A 20,186-nucleotide genomic window follows, 5' to 3' on the forward strand; every position below is an offset into this window, starting at 1 on the left:
TTTGTTTAGGTGAGTGTAAGGAGAACTTTTTTCATTGACTCCTTACCTCCTAAACCTTTGAGCATCGGCCTAATAACATTTGGCATTTGGCTGTCTCTGGGTTAACTCAGGAACAAATTCCAGTCTTGTTTTATGAGTTTAAATAATACCTGAAAATACGTGACTGTAACTTACGGATTTTGTGGTTCAAAATAATGCTTTGCCTTAGAACTGGTCCTCTCATTTTTAGGACAGAGGCTAAAACCTCAGACATTTTAATAGCAGTTAATACTTTATGCGTATGGCTAATATTGCTGTGGTGTGTTTTATGATCTGTGAAGCTGTTGGCTGCTGGCATGCATATCAGAGATAGTGCCTCACAATTCTTTGGTATATTTTTTCACATTTTATGCTTTTCCACCATCATCGGTGTCACTAAATATTTTGAGTATGGGGAAGAGGTGACAAACTCTTTTCCTTTGCATACATGGCTTCACTGAAATCATCAGGACCACTCATTGTGTTTCACACTGGAGTTTAACACATTGGGTTGTGTATTTTAACTGATGATAGGTAGTGCTCTTTGTTATGGTGTTATCTTTGCAAGTAAGTTCTTCAGTTAGTTTGCCAATGAAAATAGCTTTAAACTGAAATAACAGTTTTTATTCACATTTTCTGAGTGCATTTTGGAGGACAGATGAGAGTTCAAGCTATGATAGAACTTACCGCTTGTAAACAGGCAGAATGAAGATATTCTCAGATTAAGAAGCCCTCCTGGTGTTCAATAGCTCCCTTGCATTAGTTGTCTCTGGGAAGTTTTTAATGAGTTATGGTGACCATAAAGTTAATTAGCATTAATTGCTAGGAAAGTGTCGACTACAGAAGTGGAAGAACATGCAGTTGTCATACCTTCATTGCTCTCTGGTTTCCTTCATGCCAATTCAGAGATGGAATAGTTTAACTGAATTAGTTAGTAATGACCAAAACAAAATAGTATTGATCAGCTAACTTTCAAATCCAGGAAAGTGCATAAATTACTATACACAATAGTTCTACAGTATTTCTTTTAGGGCAAAATACCCTGAATTAGAATTGACCCTTGTAATCAGGTGATACAAACTTTAATGTTGGTGAATTAAACTGTCACTTTCTTCGTGACACACTGATGTGATTTACTCCAATTAAATAAAGAGGGATATTGAGCTTGATGTTGGGTTTTTATAGGAAGGTAGAAGCAGAGCCTGGAAGCTGTTTTTTCAGAAGGAAAGGCAGTGAAGCCACTGGTGTATCTTTGCAGTAAAACTACTGGTTCCCTCTTGTTCCCTCACTTGTTGATACTGTGACTATAGTTGTGTATTCAGTTGAATCTGTACATAGTACTTAGCAACTCACTGAAAAGTGACTTTTTTTCCCCAAAGCTTCATATGTCATACCATGGCTAAGTCACTTTATACGTGGTGTTTGTTAACAGAGCGTAAGTAGTTTGATCAAATGGATTTATATTACATTGCTCACAAGTTGGTATTAAAGTATGTGTAGGCAAAGAGAGGAATTTAAGATCCTGGTGGTATACTCTTTTCATTTTTAGCAACCTTTCCATTATTTTTTTATTTCATAAGGTCTTGCCAGTCAAGTGCAAAACCTGTCACCACTATTGTGCAGGCCTTTTGCATTTAGAATGATAAAGTTTCAAGCTTTTCTTGTGTAAGCAGTTACAGGATCATGCTGTAATTAAGAACATTTGAAACATTTTCACTTTTATTCTTAAAAGTGAGTTTTGTTCCCTCTTCTTTTTTTAAGATTAAGATCGGTATAGCCAAGAGAAATTGTGGAAGTTTTCCTGTTTCTGAATCCTGAAGTAGTTTTACATCCTTTTTGTATCTTTTTTGTAACAAGTTCCTGTAGTCCCCTTTCTTCCTTTCTTCTTTGCTAGGGCTATCTTGTCTCCAGACCCTTCTTCTCTCTCTCCCCACCTGTCTTTCCTTTTCCACTCCCACTCCCACTCCCTTTCCCTTTCCTCCCTTTCCCTTTCCTCCCTTTCCTCCCTTTCCCTTTCCTCCCTTTCCTCCCTTTCCTCCCTTTCCCTTTCCTCCCTTTCCTCCCTTTCCCTTTCCTCCCTTTCCTCCCTTTCCCTTTCCTCCCTTTCCTCCCTTTCCCTTTCCTCCCTTTCCTCCCTTTCCTCCCTTTCCCTTTCCTCCCTTTCCTCCCTTTCCCTTTCCTCCCTTTCCTCCCTTTCCCTTTCCTCCCTTTCCTCCCTTTCCCTTTCCTCCCTTTCCTCCCTTTCCCTTTCCTCCCTTTCCTCCCTTTCCCTTTCCTCCCTTTCCTCCCTTTCCCTTTCCTCCCTTTCCTCCCTTTCCCTTTCCTCCCTTTCCTCCCTTTCCCTTTCCTCCCTTTCCTCCCTTTCCCTTTCCTCCCTTTCCTCCCTTTCCCTTTCCTCCCTTTCCTCCCTTTCCCTTTCCTCCCTTTCCTCCCTTTCCCTTTCCTTTTCCTCCCTTTCCCTTTCCTTTTCCTCCCTTTCCCTTTCCTTTTCCTCCCTTTCCCTTTCCTTTTCCTCCCTTTCCCTTTCCTTTTCCTCCCTTTCCTTTTCCTTTTCCTCCCTTTCCTTTTCCTTTTCCTCCCTTTCCTTTTCCTTTTCCTCCCTTTCCTTTTCCTCCCTTTCCCTTTCCTCCCTTTCCCTTTCCTCCCTTTCCCTTTCCTCCCTTTCCCTTTCCTCCCTTTCCCTTTCCTCCCTTTCCCTTTCCTCCCTTTCCCTTTCCTCCCTTTCCCTTTCCTCCCTTTCCCTTTCCTCCCTTTCCCGACTCCCTTTGCCTTTCCCGACTCCCTTTGCCTTTCCCGACTCCCTTTGCCTTTCCCGACTCCCTTTGCCTTTCCCGACTCCCTTTGCCTTTCCCGACTCCCTTTGCCTTTCCCGACTCCCTTTGCCTTTCCCGACTCCCTTTCCTGCCTTTCCGGACTCCCTTTCCTGCCTTTCCGGACTCCCTTTCCTCCCTTTCCCGACTCCCTTTCCTTTTCCTCCCTTTCCCGACTCCCTTTCCTTTTCCTCCCTTTCCCGACTCCCTTTCCTTTTCCTCCCTTTCCCGACTCCCTTTCCTTTTCCTCCCTTTCCCGACTCCCTTTCCCGACTCCCTTTCCCGACTCCCTTTCCCGACTCCCTTTGCCTTTCCCTTTGCCTTTCCCTTTGCCTTTCCCTTTGCCTTTCCCTTTGCCTTTCCCTTTGCCTTTCCCTTTGCCTTTCGCGACGCCCTTTGCCTTTCCTGACTCCCTTTCCCGACGCCCTTTGCCTTTCCTGACTCCCTTTCCCGACGCCCTTTGCCTTTCCCGACGCCCTTTCCCGACGCCCTTTCCCGACTCCCTTTCCCGACTCCCTTTCCCGACTCCCTTTCCCGACTCCCTTTCCCGACTCCCTTTCCCGACTCCCTTTCCCGACTCCCTTTCCCTTTCCCGACTCCCTTTCCCTTTTCTGCCCACCTTTTCTGTTCTCTTTTCCGCCCCCCCCCTTTTCCTTTTCCAGCCCCCTTCCTCCATTCCCCTTACCCTTTCTCCCCCCTCCTTCTCTCTCTCTCCCCCTATATCTTCCCGCCACCTCCCCTTCTCTTTCTCTCTCTTTCACAAGAGACACAGGCATAACACCAATGTGCCTGGATCTTATGAAGGCTGCTTGAAAATGTGCAAGGTGAAGCTAGTGATTAAAGCAGGAGGAGCGCATGAGATGACAGTAGAAGCAGTAATGAGGTTCCAGGTATTGGAGTATGGTTTGACTACAGATGGGATAGGTTGTATGTGTCTGAAAGGGAGGATGCTACTTGGAGGTGATTGACCTTGTGGGGCTTCTGTAGTTTCCGTAAGGTTCACATAAGCACCCAATATTTAGGAAAGAATATTGGTATCATAATACAAAAGCACGACTTAAGCTTTAGATTCTATTTCACATTCTTTCAGCATGTTGTGATTCATAACATGCTGCACCACTTAATGAGCATTAGGTAGTGGAGCACTAAAATGGTAACTTTTGGGTGCTTATCTGAACTAAACTTTGACCCTTCTCAAGCTCACCCATAATTATAGTCTAGTTTTAACTGTTGCCAGCAGTATTTCAGCAGTGAGGCTGAAAATACTCTAGGTTGATGCTTTTCAGGTCTGAATTGTAAATTACAATTCAAGCTAATTATTTTTATGCTCTATTTTGGCAAATGCTCATCAAGAGGTGCAGCATATTATAGATAAAATGTGCTGAAGTAACAAAATCCTAATTAACATTTTAAAATGATATGAAGAAAAAATGGAACTCCCAAATTACCATAGTTTAATATGCATTGTGAATGTATTTCACCATCTTTTTTTTTTTTTTTTTTAATATTATGGGCAAAACTGCTAACTTTTGTTGGAGGCTTTCATTAGTGTTGAGAACATTAAGAACAGCACAGCAATTTAGTCTTTGCTCATATTACTGAGTTTTGATTGTGCTGTATTGTTACCATTTATGATGATTATGATATAGGATGCTTAGATGTTACATAATTTGAAATGCCTATATGTAACTCTGCATGACAAAACAGAAGGAGGCTCCATCATTGATAACACTTAGGCAAAAGGAAGATAATTTGATTTGCTGTTTTTTTTCTCTAGATGGGTTCAGCTTTGTTTAATTTACTGCAAATACAAGCATCCGAATTCCAAACTGAAGTCATGGAGCCCTAAGATACACCGTTACAGGTTGTCATCTATCTTGTCTTGATCTTGTGAAAGGCCTCAGCTTCAGTTTATGTTTCCTGGATTTTTAAAACACTTTCACATGTTTGCTTTAGAAATTAGTAGTTATTAAATCCACACATTTGGAGACTGACTTTGAGGTCACTGAATGATTTTCAGGTTATGCTTCTTTCTCTTGGTTTCAGTAAATTATTCACCCAAATACAATGTTGGCAAAAAATATGTTAGCTTCATCCTCTGTCCGCCAGTGAAAAAAAGCTACCCCTAAAGGGTCACCTTATGTTGATGGGTAGTTGTGGGTGGGTGGGTGTGCGTGCATGCATGTGTGGTTGTTAGTGTGTGAAAAAAAACAGTATACTTTCTACTAGTTACTTTATGCCTGACCTTTCCGGGGCAGTTCCTCATGTTTTTAAGGCTGGCTTATTAAAATCAGTTGCTTAAGAGATGTTACAGATAGAATGGTGGTAGTAAGGAAATAGCTCAAATCAGTAGCTATGAAACTAAGGTAGTACCAGCTGTAGGGCTGAGCTGGAGAACAGAAAGCTTTATGCACCTTGGTCAGAGTTTCTCTGTTAACTTTATAAAATCAGCTGAAAATAAAGAAGACATAGCCATAGTAGTACCTGGTATAATTCCATTTTCATTTAATGAAACAACAGCACAGATGGAATTTCCATTTCTTTTTAGGTATCTTATTTGTTTTCAAATTAACGTTCATGTTATTTTTAACTTCAAGTACAGGGTAATCGAGAATGTACTTCAGATTCTACTCTTTCTTTCAAATGCAAAACAGCAAGGGACGATAAACAGCTTCTTAAATAAGTGTGGCTAGATGTAAGAGAAATTATAAAAATACTTTAATTTATAGTTTTTAATATGAATTACTTCTACAAATTAATAGACTGTGTTATTTTAGTTAATAAATCCTCTGGTTTTTGCATAGTTTCTGTAAGGAAATATTCTGTTGATTTTGGGATATTGTATGTCTCAAACAGAACTCCTTTCTGATTTAAACAGAGGTTTTTTCTCAAATATTAATAGTGTGATACAGCCCACAGTCATTTCATTTTGTCAGAAACTTTCATTTTGTCATTAGGGATTTACTTAAGCAAACTTCTGCTGAAATTAAGGTCTGAATAAAAACTACCAGACTGTGTGGGTAATAATATCTGGGTTTGATGCAGTGCTTTTTATTCTATCTCCCAAAGCAATTTAGGAAGAAGGGAAATATTTTTCACATTTTATGGAGTAGGGAGGTGAGCTAACATGCTTACAATCATCCTGCAAACAGATGAATGGCTAAAATAGTTTTGGAGTGCTGTATCTATTAATTCACACAGTTCAGCTGATTATTTGTTTGAAATTAAGGTGTCTGGGTGATGCTAGTCAGTGAATTTGGAGGAGTCTAGTGCCATGAAGAAGCTGGAGTACAGAGAAAGAATCCTATCAGAAAGAAATTGTTAAATACTCTCATTTGTGGATATGTTAGCCTGACAATGAAATACATGTTTCAATTATTACTTCCCATATATGTTAATATATAGATGGCATGCTTGTGTAGGCGTATCAGAAGTGAAATTCTGCATGTAAACTCTGGAGCACAAACCAGAACTCTGGATTCAAACTGCCTTGAAATGTAGTTGTTTTTAAATTCCAGACTGTTATCCAGATCTGATTTTTTGCATTTGCCTATATTAGAATGGTTGAAATCTTTGTTTCTTCATGGTAATTGAATTTTTGGCTTTTCAGAACATTGAACGAAACTTCAGTGACAACACAGCCGCTAATTTAAGTATTTGAACTTGATCAGATGCCAAATAAACATAAGGTCACAAGTAGAAGTGTCACAGTCTGACGCTTATAATTTGACAATGTAAACCACACATGAAACACGAGCAAGTTAATTACACTAATTTTGCTTGACAAAATGAAAGTAATAAATGGAAAAGTAAATAAGGCAGAATTATGACAGCAGCACCTCATACTGTGGAATTAGTAATCTAGTTAGACTTTTTCAAGAATCTTTGTGATGTACTTTTTGTTCTTTCCCTCCTTGATGTTTTAAATTGTGTGTTTATTTGCAATTGTGTATCTTAATCTGAAAATTTTCTCAGCTGAGTTGCAAAAGCAAGTGTTTTATTCAGAGGTTTAAGTAAATAAAACTGTTTGCATTTCTTCAAAGAATAATTCTAATCTGAAAAGCAAGAGTTCTATGTTGTAAGTGGGTATTCTTTTACAAGCAGCAGTATTTCTCCTAAACAGAGACTCAACAATTCCCTTAAGCTTTCACAGAGCCACCCACCAAACAGGACAAAAATAGTTTAGGCCTGATAGTCACAAATTAGATGGAAACTGCAGAAACCATCATTACTTATTCCTTATAATGTCAAACCATTATAATATGGTATATTTTTAATGGATTTTAAAAAGATGCTTTGCTTGTACCAATAATGAAACTTTAAATACAGTGTATTAATAGGCCTGCAAGAACAGCACCAGCTGATTTTAAACTTGGAAAATAATTTTGCATTATTTGAGAAAAGCTTGTACGTCAGCTGCTAGTGAATAATGTATAAATAAATCCATTTGTATATGGATTGTATATATGGATTTTGCAAGAAACTTGAATCTTAGTGTTAAATTTAACAGTTGTTCCTATTGATATGTATAAATAAGATAGCCTAGACACTAGGTACTCATTCATTTCCTCAGAGAAACAATGAACTTCGGGGTGGGGCCACATATTAACTTTAATTTACTTACACTGTCTTTTCCTTTTTGCTCTTCGTGCCAAGGTTCAGCCATAGAATCTCTGCAAGGATTAATTCTAAGATATGATTTCAAGCAGCAATTAAATAAAGCAAAATAATAATAACTATATGGTAATTTTAAAGATCTGAGTATCTTGCAAATTTTAAAAAATACTTAGAAAATATATACAAGCAGGTGGTGAGCTCTTGCACAGACACTCTTAAGTAACACAAGAAAGATTATCATGTAAGTAATTTACTGTAGAAGCAAACCACTTTTGCTTCCATTCTGCATGCATACCTGAATCCAAGTGCAACTGAAGCAAGTATGAAGATTTCCAGTGTGCAGCCAACTTTGGATCATGCCCACATTATGAATTTCAACCTTAGATAGTTTTAACAATGAATCTCCCATGTCAGCAGAACTGGCTTAATTTAAATGTGCAAAACCAAACAACAAAATATGGTAGGAAAAAAGATTATTTGAAAACCTGTATTTGCTTAACAATGACAACACAGGGAAACAGGTTAGGCTAAATCATATATGAAATACCACCCACAAATCAAAAAGCCTAAAGGAAATATTTTAGTACATACCTCAGTTAGCACTAAATATGCATGTACTTTTTCAGCGAGTGTTACAGAAGAGAAGTGCAAGTAATCTGAGCTCAGAAATTTGGCTTTAACTAAAGGAAACAAAAATAATTGTTGCTGGTTTATATTTCAAAATCAATAGTATCCTTTTACCATGCATTTCTGAGGCAGATAATGACAGTAATGGAGATACTACAGAGCATCTGAAGACTGCTTTTATAGCAACACTAAAACAAATTAATCCCAGTATTAGCACTAATCAAGAAAAAGCATCTATAAAACATGACTTGCATGGCAGGTGTGAAAAACGCATTCTTGTAGCCTACAGTTTGATGCTTCCAGAAATACATTTTTTTGGCAGAATATTCTTGGGTAAAATGTGGTGACTCTGAATTGGCTCCAGAATATTTCACAGCCGTGTATAGATTTATCTCTGCAGCCTACTTCTTAATAGTCTCTGTTCAAAACAAATTTGTGTATACGTGGGTGTATGAGGACTGAAAGCAATTTTAGGCTTTTATTCTCATCAACTTGCTTCTGCCTTCTTTCCTAGGAAGTGTGTAGAGAGCTCTGGTGCCTCAGCAAAAGTAACCGTTGTGTTACCAACAGCATTCCAGCAGCTGAAGGTACTCTTTGCCAAACAGGGAGCATTGAAAAGGGGGTAAGTACAAATAATTTATTGTTTGAAGAAGCAATTTATTGTTTAAAGACTACAGGAAGAGAGGACAAGAAAATTAAAGTACTTAGAAGCAACATAAGACTTCAAAAAAAGAGATATTTCAGAATATGTTTGCATCTTAATTGGAGGTATCCCACAGAATTTTTTCACAATTATTTTATATATATAATTTAATAAAACATTTGTGCTTGCTATAAAAATCTATAGCCTGGATTGAAAAAACCCAAAACTGTTGTGTACACTTAGCATATTTTTTGAGTAATTTTTGTAAAAACTCTTTAGTTTAATGTTTATTAAATTATATAGCACTCTTCCATAGAGGACTGTTATAACTTTAGGTCTGGCATGGACTTTGAAAATGTGTAACATAAATCTAGAGCCTGAATTCTGTCATTTTGTTAGAAGATTTTTTTTTTTTAAAAAAAATCCTTCAGGTACAAGCTGAACCATAAAAACGTAAAGAAAAAATGTTGCCTTAATAAAAGAGTTTTCTAAAAGCCATATTTCCCAGTGACCTTTCTGTTCTGCCTGTGGATTATTCTTATAATATTCAGTTATACTTGCATAACTGTTCAGCTTTAAAGGATTTTGCCGTGCAGTCTGATAAACTTTTCTACCTAACAGAAAAATACAGAAAGTGAATGCTGCAATAGATAAGTCTAGTGCTACTGTATGTGGCTGAACATGTGTATTCTGATTTTAAAACAATGTCTGTATAGCAGTGGTCTCAGACAAAGTTCTGAAACTTAGTTTTAGATTAAGAATAGTAAAAGAGCATTTCTCAATTACAAGGCAAGATCTATTCAGGTCTTAAAGAGGATAGAAATTTTTTCAAAATTATTAAGTTGCAAGACAGGTACTGGGGAAAAAGTGAATTCTATATGCCTTTTTCCCCCCCCAAATAATATATTTTATGTTCGTACAAAGTGAAGAGACCTTATTATATTAAACAGTATCTAGTATCTGTTCGAAAGTTCTGCATCTGTTCATAAAATTTACTGCTCCAAATTGAATTTTTTCCTAACAGTGATTGCTGACATCTATTCTCATTCTGACTTTTGCCAGGCTAGCTAGGCTAGTTTCAACAAAGATTACACTGCATTTTGACTTTCAGTCTGATGTTTAAACAGAAAGAATGAAAGCTTTTGGGCAGCTGTCACAGTTTATTAATGCTTGTTGACGGCTTCATTCAGGGCTCATGACCTAGCATCATTCTGATGGCTTTTCCATGCTGAGTTTGGAAATATTGGTAAACCATGTTAAATAAATTCATTGAAGAAGGGGTCATTTAAAAAAAATAGAGTGCTTAGAGTTAGCCAATGAAAATAGAGACCTTCGCATTCTACCAAAAATGTTACCTTTTATTAAAGTAACAGTAAATGTTAGAAGCTCTACTCTTAAATCAACAGTCTAGGTTTATTTTGGAACCACCGCTCCTTGTCAATGACAAGGAGCAATTTACCTCAATTTATATTTTTTAAACCATGGGACTACGGTGAACAAGTTGAGATGCTTTAAGACAATGTTGCTGTGTCCACTTGCCAGAGGCTTTAATTGGTTTGCTGTCTACAAAATGTCTTTTTCCAGTCATCAGTATCTTGTTCTATCATTAGGTTTTAGAGGGAAATGAGAGAATCTGTACTGTTTTACAAAGGTAAACTGTTCGTGCCTGTTAACAGCAGAGAGCTGTATCTGTAAACTGCAGCTTCAAAGGTTCCTGTAAATTATTAGTTCCTGATAGCAAAAAACCAGAAAACACGAGCTCTTTCCAAATATGTCGTTCTCTTTACCACATGCTAAGGAGAAAATAATAGGTTACAATTCTATAACACTTTATTATTATTATGATTATTACTACTACTACTACAACTACTACTACATTTATATTGCAGTCACGCCTAAAGGCCACAACCAAATTAGGCCCTGTTTTGCTGGGCTCTGTCCAAATATGTAATAAATTACATTCTCTGCTCTAAAGGCCTAACAAGATCTCAGAGTATTTAATCATATTTGGAGGGTCAATTTCTGCATTTAGTTACACTAATGTAAATTCAGTGTAGCTATTAACTCAACTCAAAGCAAAATTTGGTGCAATGCGCATTAGCATCTTATTGGCAGTGTTGGGAGGGTTTTCTGTAATTAAATTGGCCTAACACTCTATTATAAAACCTTCTTTCAGTTGCTTATATAAACCTGCCAAACTTTTAACTCTTTGGGTTGAAATTTTCCACAGTAGATGTCTGTCTACGCCTGAAGGTTGTTAGAGTGTTTTCCATAAAAGTTACTCAGCTGTTTTCTGCATACAGGGAAAGAGAATAGAGTGGTTTCTTGCTACTGATGGAACTTGTACATCTGTTCTGTTTTGAAGCTTTAATATGTTCATGCTTTGGTGAAGGGTTTTACGTTTCGGCTGGGTTCAAAAAGGTACACTTTTTACTAATTTATAATAATAATTTTAAATATACATGAAGTTTCTCTCTGGTATGCCCAGAGATGTGTTCGTGAAGGTAGACTAACTGATAGGTTTTTGAAAGGATTCTGATGCATATAAAATGATAAGACAAAACTGATAGGAATGTTTATTCTGTCTTTGAATTTAAAGTAATTAAAAAAGTAACCTTTTCTAACTTCATTGTTTAGATCCATGCTAGGGATGTAAATGTGGGGCAGACGTGCAAATAGTAGAAAGAGTGTGCTGAAAGGACAGTTTAAATAGCTATATTGTGCGATGATATAAGTTATTACTGGAAATTAAGATAAGGTAAATTTAAGTTATTTTTGGACATGAAGTTTTCTTGCAAAACAATTGTAGAAGCAGTGATTGAAAATCCATTGTTAAAATTGAACTAATCTTTTCCCATCCTTACAAAAGATGCAATCATTTTTCCTCAATATTAGAGCACTTCCCTAGTGAGTTTTATAAAAGTATACTATTGTAAATCTTAGTTCTGTTAAATAGCCAACACTTACATAAGTGATCTCAAATGTGCTGTAATACTGTGGTTTATTTTATTGTTAATATCTTTATAAGAAAAATTTGAGACTGCTTACATTATTCACAGTTTTTTGTACATTTATACATAAGCAAATGCATCGCCCCTGTCTTTCTAGTTGAATTAAGTGAAAATTATTTATCTTATTTATTGGTGTTAGAGAAGAATTAACATTTCAGTTTTAAACCTTTCATGAAGGATTGTTCTTTTAATATAGCTGTCACCTTCTCTTGTTTCTTCATATACTGTTTACTCAATAGCCCTTATGTTATCATAGTAGATGATGTTGCTGTAATTTGTGGAGGAAGCATATCTCTGTAGTCCCATTAGAAAAAAATAAAGATTTTGGTCATTCTGAATTACTCTGACAGAGATCCTATGCATCACTGACTTCTGGTGTAAGATAAAATTTCACTAAAAAATTAAGAGGAGACACTGAAGTGAGCAGTATGCCCTCAAATTTAAATTCACTAGAGGAGAATTTAACGAATTTTTACAGGGGGCTATGTGAATGTTGAAGACAATGTTTGCATGACAGAGTAAATTCAGAGTACAGGGATTTTACACAGTTTTGGAAAAGAAAGCAGGTAAAATGCACCTGCCTATGGTATGCAGTTGTGATAGTATAGAACTAGGATGGTTTGCATATTCTGTTTTACACATATGATATTCTTGTGCATTTAACTTGTAACTCTGTCTTTCCTTTCTTAACTTTGATTTTGACATTTGTAATACATATAGTGTATTTTCAATTAAACTATTGGCATACATTTTTACTGTTAGAAACGTTTTAATTTTTAGTTTTTGACTTCAGCATTAGTTAACTGTTCATGTACTTGTGTTGCATCTTCAATAGAATGCTGCAAGGAGATTATTGTCTTTAGTTAATAAAATCATTATTATTTATCACTATAATGAGAAGAAAATGAGAACATTTTAATTCCTCATGTGTAACTCACAAAAACACTTATTCTCCATCGTAATTGCACTATTAGAGGCATTGCAAAACACTGTGCCATGTGGATATATCTGTACTACCTAAAAATGTGAGTTCACTATACAGATGGTGTTATGTGTTACGCAGACAGTCAGTGATAGTCTGGATTTTAAGAGAATCTCCATATAAAGCTTTTGTTCCTCTGATGGATGCCTACTCGTTGGCATAAACCACCGCTTTGTAAATTCAGAACTTTGAGAGGGATAAACCTTCCTTTCCTCAGTACAGCTCCACGGGAAACACGTGTCTGGGTTCTTTTTTGTCTGAAGAAGGTTGCAGTGAGTTGACCCCATTCAGCGGCAGGGCCCCCATGCAGCTGCTCACTCACTGCCTCTCCAGGGAGGGGGGAGAGAATCAGAAGGGCAAAAGTGAGAAGAACTCATGGGCCGAGTTAGTCTAGTAAGTGAAAGGAAAACAAAGAAAAAACCAGCAAGACATCAAAGGCAATCACACACTCCCTCCCACCAGCAGACAGTTGCCCAGCCAATCTCCAAGCAGTGGCTATTTGGAAACACCCCCACCCCAAGTTTTACTGCTGAGCATGATGTTACAGAGTATGGAATATCCCTTTGGTCAGTTGGGGTCAGCTGTCCCTCCTCTTGCCCACCCACAGCCTGCTCACTTGGGTGGCAGGTTGAGAAACTGAGAAAGCCTTGGTGGTGTACACGCTGTTCAGCAATAGCTAAAACATCAGTGTTTTAGCTGGTCACAATCCTAAAATGCAGCACCACATGGGCTGCTAGGAGGAGAACTCTGACCTGGCCAGACTTTGGTAGAAAAGGCAATGCATTTTGAACTTGAGATTTAAAATAGTCTGGTTTATCTATTCTGTAGATACATTAATGCTTATTTTTTGTTTCTCTAACTGGATGAGGCTTATAAACAGAAATGCGCTGGATTATGACAGCAGTGTTTTAAAACAGGTACAGCATATACAGAGAAAAAACAGGTCATGGAGGATCAAAATGTTTTGAGAGAAGAAACTGGAATGAATGTGGCTAGAAAAATAGTGCTACAGGCTTCACTTATTAATGTGGATATAAAAAGGGAATAATGTAATAAGGAAATATGTTGGATGCTAGCATATGTGTGTGTGTGCAAAAGTATGTTGTATCTAGGCACATTTACGGATGATAAGCTACACATTTTAATATTGGTCATAGAATCATAGAGTGGCTTGGGTTGGAAGGGACCTTAAAAATCACCTAGTTCCAACCCCACTACCATGGGCAGGTACATCTTCTGCTAGACCCCATTTTAATGTACATTCCTGAGAGGTACACGCTTAGACTCTGACATGTTTTACAGTCTATAAGTACTTTTTATTAAAAATTATATTTCTAATAAAAAAATAAGGGTTTTTTTTTAATTTTCTTTGACACTGTATAATCCATGTTCATATTGAACTCCTGTTAATTCTTTGTTTGGTTTTTTTTTTCTCAGTAATGACTGAAGGTTAAATTCTCTTTTCAGTTGCTTTCAGAAAAATCTAGAGGAATTCAGGTCATTATGAACGGCTATATTTATTTGTTTATGTATGTCCTACATCACTGGGACTGAGGCTTTAGGTGAGCCTTAGGACTCAGGAGAAGAGAAAACATGGCTTTGCTGCCTATTGTTATGAAGTCAACTTTCTATTTGCTTAAGGGTGGACAGGGATATGTCTGTCTGTCCATGTCTTCTGTCTCTTAAGCCTATAAAAGGCACTAAAGGGTTATTTAACTGAGCTATTCCAGATTCTCAGTGATGCAGTAGACACCAGAATGTGGATCAAACTGTGGGCTCCAGTATTATTTCTGAAGGGTTTAAAAAAGGTTTCTGGCTCAGGAAATTACAAACTTACTTTAACAATTAGCCATTTGCGCAAGATGTCTGTAATTTTGTATGTTCCAAAGTAACAGTAACTTTCTGTCCCTGAACGAGTGGCCAGTCACTATTGTATAATGCTTTTCGGTACCATGTCTAATGCTTTGGCACTACTTTTATTATGTCTGTAGTGTTAGTATAAATGAAGTACTGCAACAACTTCTTCTTCCATTGTAACTTTGTCCAGATTTTCTTCTTCAAAACCTGAGGGAGTACTTAAAAATACCATTGTGGGGATTTTTCATTTTGCATAATGAAGTCCCTACATGAATCCTAAGTGGATTTCTAAACTAATCTTAGAAATTAATCTTAGTGTTTAAAACAATGTAAGCAACTTGCAGTTCCTTTAACGTGAAACATTAGGGAGGATATATGAAGAAAAAAGAAAATCTTTATTTTTAGCTTGCTTTTAACTTCTGGTGTGTGTTAGGGACCTATAATTCAGGACTTAGTGAAGACAATTAACAAATCACACACACCCTCACCAATGTCTAAACATGGCTAGAAAAAGTAAAATATTAGTCTCGTTATCTGTACGGGGAATACTAATGCCTATAATTGGTCATTGTCTGACCCTTATATTTTTCTGTCCTGATAACTGTCAGCCTGGAAGCTAATTTTGTGTTTTTTTGTGAAATCTTTCAGTGGTGTTATCAGGGAGAGTGCGTACCTTTTGGCACTTGGCCCCAGAGCATAGATGGGGGTTGGGGTCCGTGGTCAATATGGGGAGAGTGCAGCAGGACCTGCGGGGGAGGAGTCTCCTCGTCTATAAGACACTGTGACAGTCCAGCGTAAGTAGCTAAAGTAAGCCGGAGCCAATAAAAAGACACATATGGAAATTATTCAAACCCGTAGTTTATGTTATCTGTAAAAATGTTTTGCTAGTTTGCCAACATTTTTCTTCAAAATAGCAGACAGAAAAACTTAAACAGGAGAAGTTCACTAGACGTACTTCTAACATTTTAATGTATCTTGTACAAGGTAAGATAGCTGGATTTATATTTAGCAGTAACTATAATGGATTTCCTTCTGTAATTTGCTGTTCGTGCAAAATATATTTAAATTATGCCTTAGACAGGTTCCTTTCTTAAGACATGTAAGATATTAAGTCCTCTAATGCTTGTCTATGATATAGAATAACTATTGCCAGTTAATTAGTAAAAAATCAATATTTCCAAGCTTTTACATACAACTGCTTACATATAAACCATAGTATATTATGTGGCATACAATACATTTATATGCTGTCATGTCCAACACTCAGCTGTACTTCCCAACTGACTCTTAAAACAATTCAGCATCTTCTCTCCTTGCCACTACTCCCTGTTGGTCCATCTACTCTCTTTCAAGATGGGCCAACTTCTCCACTACAGCTTGATCAGTTGTGTGTATCTGTACTGGTCTTGTCACCTGTCTGCTTTCCAGTGTCCTGAGCACTGTTCAGAGAAGGTCTGTCAGGTAAGTGCTCCTTTCTCTGTCACTAGCACTTCATAGATGAGGAATATTTGCTTATTTCTGTTCCCATTCTTTGCTAAATGAATCACTGCTTTTCTCTGTTGCTGCTTGCCATGGTCTGGATACCTCATCACAGCTATAGGTCATGGCAGAAGGATAGTTTTATTACTTCATACTTTGTTCTTATCATGTCCTGTAATCACTTTTTCCATCACAACTATTAGTTCTTAAGACCACTTTTTCTTGAAAATGTTAAGCTTTTTTCTTCTTTTAATGAAATTCCATTTTGTGGCTTTTGTCACTTTTTTCTTATCTTCTCGTCTCTGTAGACTTAGGTTCTTTACAGGCCAGGCTGTACATCAGCTTTCCACTGTGCTCTGCAGGACAGACACCATAATGTCACATTACTACTGCTTAAGGTGGTCTGTTCATCTCCTGTCATTAACAATAACGTATCAAATCTGGCAAACAGCACAACTTACTGAATGGCTTAAAAGGCAAAAATTATCCATATGCATCGATAACATGTCAGATTGTGTTACTGAGAGAATAATGCATTAATTATTTTTTTCACAGCAGTAGGTAAAAATGCTAGTGAAATGTTTGTTTGGAGAGTAAGTGATTCTTTAAGGGTTTTTTAACTACTGTCAACGTGTATATGGGTTGGTATGCTGAAAAGTGCTTACATATTAAATGCTTGACAGTACAGCCAGTAAATGCATTTGGGGGGGGCATGTCTTCATTAAGAAAAAAATTCCTTTTGGTTCAAGGGCAATGTTGCCTGGTTAAATATCTGTAATGTGGAAAATAATATTGATTTTCTTTTTAGTTAATTTTTTCATTTCTTTATTATAAAAAATTAAACAAACATCAAGTGTTTTTCCTTTCTGCTTTCAGGTTATGAGCCAAATAGCTGATGTCTGATTAATCTTCCATTTGAGTCAATGTTAATTCATTATTTGACCTCTGTTGGAAGATAGATAAGGCTTTTGAAGAGTTTGGGAATTTAAGAGCCAGTGTCTTATTCACACTAATAGAAACCTGCTTACTCTGGAGTTTCCTCAGATTTAATACTGCTTAATTCAAATCGGAATCGGATTCTTGAGCTAAAAAATGCAGTCTTCGCTGGCTCCAGTATTTAGCGGGCAGTATTTCTTCATTTTGTTGTATTTTCAAGTGTAACATGAGAAGATTAAAAAAAGAAATATCACATACGTTGTTTACACAATTCTCATTAGTTTTACAGAGCAAGCAAATAATTTAAAACAATGGCTTTTTATTGTGTTCAAAATACAATGAAATTGTGTTGCTTGAAATGTATGCAAACTAGATTAATACTAGATGAGTGACAATTTTTAAGTGCCCACTATTGTTTTGTATCTGATCTAATTCAAGTCAATGCTGTAATTCTTATTAAATTAAATATTTTAAAATCTCACCTTAAAGCTCCCATGTACTTTTATTTATATAATGTATATGTCTTGAAGTATTTATATTAGTAATGCATTAGTATCGCTTATGAACTTGTGTTTTGACTAATACATATACTAACACATAAAATATGTTTTTCCAGGCCTTCAGGTGGAGGCAAATATTGTCTTGGAGAAAGGAAGCGGTATCGCTCCTGTAATACCGATGTAAGTAAATTTTGTTCCACTGTAAAAGTTTAATCAACTTGTCTGGTTTTCGTTTTAGCAGCAATGGGTGCATTTTTTCTCCCAGTTCAGAAAACTGTGCATTCTGCATTTTATTGGCGAACAGTCCTTTAGTGCACATCTATGTTTTAGGCACTCTATGTGTTTTGCTAAATGTTAGGATCCCTGTCTCAGTGTGATGCCCAGCTGGTGCCTTCACATTAAGGCCTGGAGTGAGTTCAACTTGAGCATCTATGTTAAAGGTGAACAAGGGGCATTCCAGATCAGAGCAAAAGTCTGTCTAGCCCAGTGTCTCGTCTCCCAGTAGCAGCCAATAGGGAAAAATTACAAACTCTTATAATGCCTAGGCATGACTTTTTCATGGATATACTGTATGACTTTCCAGAAGCTGGGTGTCTAAAGATTTCTTGAGCTCCATATCGTATCTATACTTCGTTAAGTGCCACATATGGGATTATCCTCTATGAATCCACATTTAAATGCTCTTACTCTTTTCTTATACCTTCATTACTTCAAGTGCTAATGTGTTACACAATCCTCTTACACGTGCTATGAAAATGTGTTTCTTTTGGTGTGTTTTAAACCTGCTGTTTTGCCATTAGGTATCTGTTGGTTCTTGTATTACCAGAATGATCATGCAGTTTTACTTTAGAACTGTACCCATCAAATAATGAACTACCACTAAGGGGATGGGACAGACTATAAATGTGTAAAATCAAATCGTGAACCTAAATTACAAATTCAAGTAAGTTAAAAAGAGAACCAGAAAAAAGTCAACACCAATAATTTCACTAGTAATTTTACCAGTTAATAGAGCTACAAACATAAATAGGCTGTCATATTATTTTAGCTTCCAATATTTCTTAATTTTCTTCTTAATTCAAGAAGGTTCATAACAGTGGGAGAATCTGTACCTAAAGGTGTTGATTTACCTGTTTATCTTTTGATGTATTTCAGGAAAAAATACAAGGGTTAATATGCAGATTCCTTTTAAAAAAAAAAAAAATAAAAAAAAATATCATTGTTTTTATGATGATTACTAATTATTATAAGTATTAGTTCTGCAAATTTCTCCATGGAGGCTATTCTCATTATTAGGCAGTATTACAAATTTCCAAATTAGAAATTACGTTCTTACTACTAATCACAGCTGCTCTGTTCACACAGCCAAGAAATGTGTTAGGCCTTCTGGCCACTGTTGTAAGAGCAGCTGAAGCTAAGCTGCTTGTCCAGTAGGAGCTGTAAAAATTTTCCAGTCATACAAGCTTCCAAATTGCAGTGGACCATTCTGAAACTTTGACAGTCGTACTTTTTTCTGTAGACGTGTGTTTTTGTGCTTGGCTGTCTTTATGCAGTTTTCATTTGAGTGGATCCAGCTTCTCAGATGATCCACTGTAATTAATTCACCTTTCTCTTTATTTTCCCTCCAATAGTCTTTTTTTAATTTGAAGAGTTCATAAGCACGGAATGATTTCATAGTTCCAAATCACAAAGGAAAATGTTGAGTGACATTGAGTGTGTTTCTTATTCTTAGAATTGATAGGAAATCCACCTTTTAATTCACCAAGTAATTGATGATTCCTCACTGAAACCTGTCTGTTGAAATCTGTCAGTAAATTCTTAATAAATTTAATGTATGTTTTACAGAACTATTACAGGTTCATTTCTGCTTTTTTTTTTTTTTTTAATCAGGATGTTGTGTACTAGTTAAGTGCCTTACCAAAACCTTGGCATATTCCATTATCTTTTTAATTTAACTAGGGATTCTAAAAAGTTTTAGTTGATAGAACCTATTCTTATACAAAATACTGATTTGTATTATTATTTATCTTTCTTTTAAACCTGTATCAGTCAAGTCTCTGCAAACTTTTCTGTTTATTTGGTCTTGATATCAGGCAAATTATAACCTAGCATATTCTGTTTGTCCTTTTCAAATAATGACCTTTTTGCGTTAGTACTGTTCCAGTTTGATCATACAGTCTTAAGATTTGTTACAAAATTCACATTGGCACACAGGAGCCCTCCTCCATTTACTCTTTTGAGGACTTCTGTGAGGTAATTGTCCAGGCATTTTTATTTAAAATGTTTATCTTCAGTAGATATTATTTAGCTTCTGCCATGCTAACTAGTATACAAGGAGGTTTGCATAATACGTAATCCTGCTTCCTCACAAATAAACAACAATTTTTTAATGCTTTATTATTAACAGTCATACCTTAGCTACTTAGTGATACCATTGAAATGCTGGTAGGATATGTTCTATTATTGTCAGACACTTTTCAGACAGTTTTATTCTTAGCTGGTTTTGCTTCTCTTTTTCTTTCTTTGTTTATTGCTGAGAGGAGGCCTGCAGGGTCACAGAAGGAACCTCTGTGAGATGTCTGAGGCGGCCGTTCAGGCTATTCCGTGGCTCAAGGGCAAAATCAATTGTTATTAAACCATTCTTAACTGATGGTTAAGAAGCTGATCTGTTTTGAAATACCTCCCATCCAAGGATTCTACCATATC

The 20,186-nt window shown here is 36.6% G+C and overlaps 1 protein-coding gene across 1 annotated transcript in view; it reads left to right on the forward strand.

Annotated features, from left to right (window-relative positions):
• ADAMTS6 (ADAM metallopeptidase with thrombospondin type 1 motif 6) overlaps positions 1-20,186 on the forward strand; it is a 159,598-nt gene that overhangs the window by 88,990 nt on the left and 50,422 nt on the right. The window contains exons 12-14 of the mRNA XM_055791488.1: positions 8,587-8,694; positions 15,214-15,359; positions 17,597-17,660. Coding sequence (XP_055647463.1) covers positions 8,587-8,694; positions 15,214-15,359; positions 17,597-17,660 — 318 coding nt within the window. The remainder of the gene's footprint in view (positions 1-8,586; positions 8,695-15,213; positions 15,360-17,596; positions 17,661-20,186) is intronic.

The sequence above is a fragment of the Falco peregrinus genome, chromosome Z (genome assembly GCF_023634155.1).
Source record: "Falco peregrinus isolate bFalPer1 chromosome Z, bFalPer1.pri, whole genome shotgun sequence".
In the NCBI taxonomy this organism is placed as follows: domain Eukaryota; kingdom Metazoa; phylum Chordata; class Aves; order Falconiformes; family Falconidae; genus Falco; species Falco peregrinus.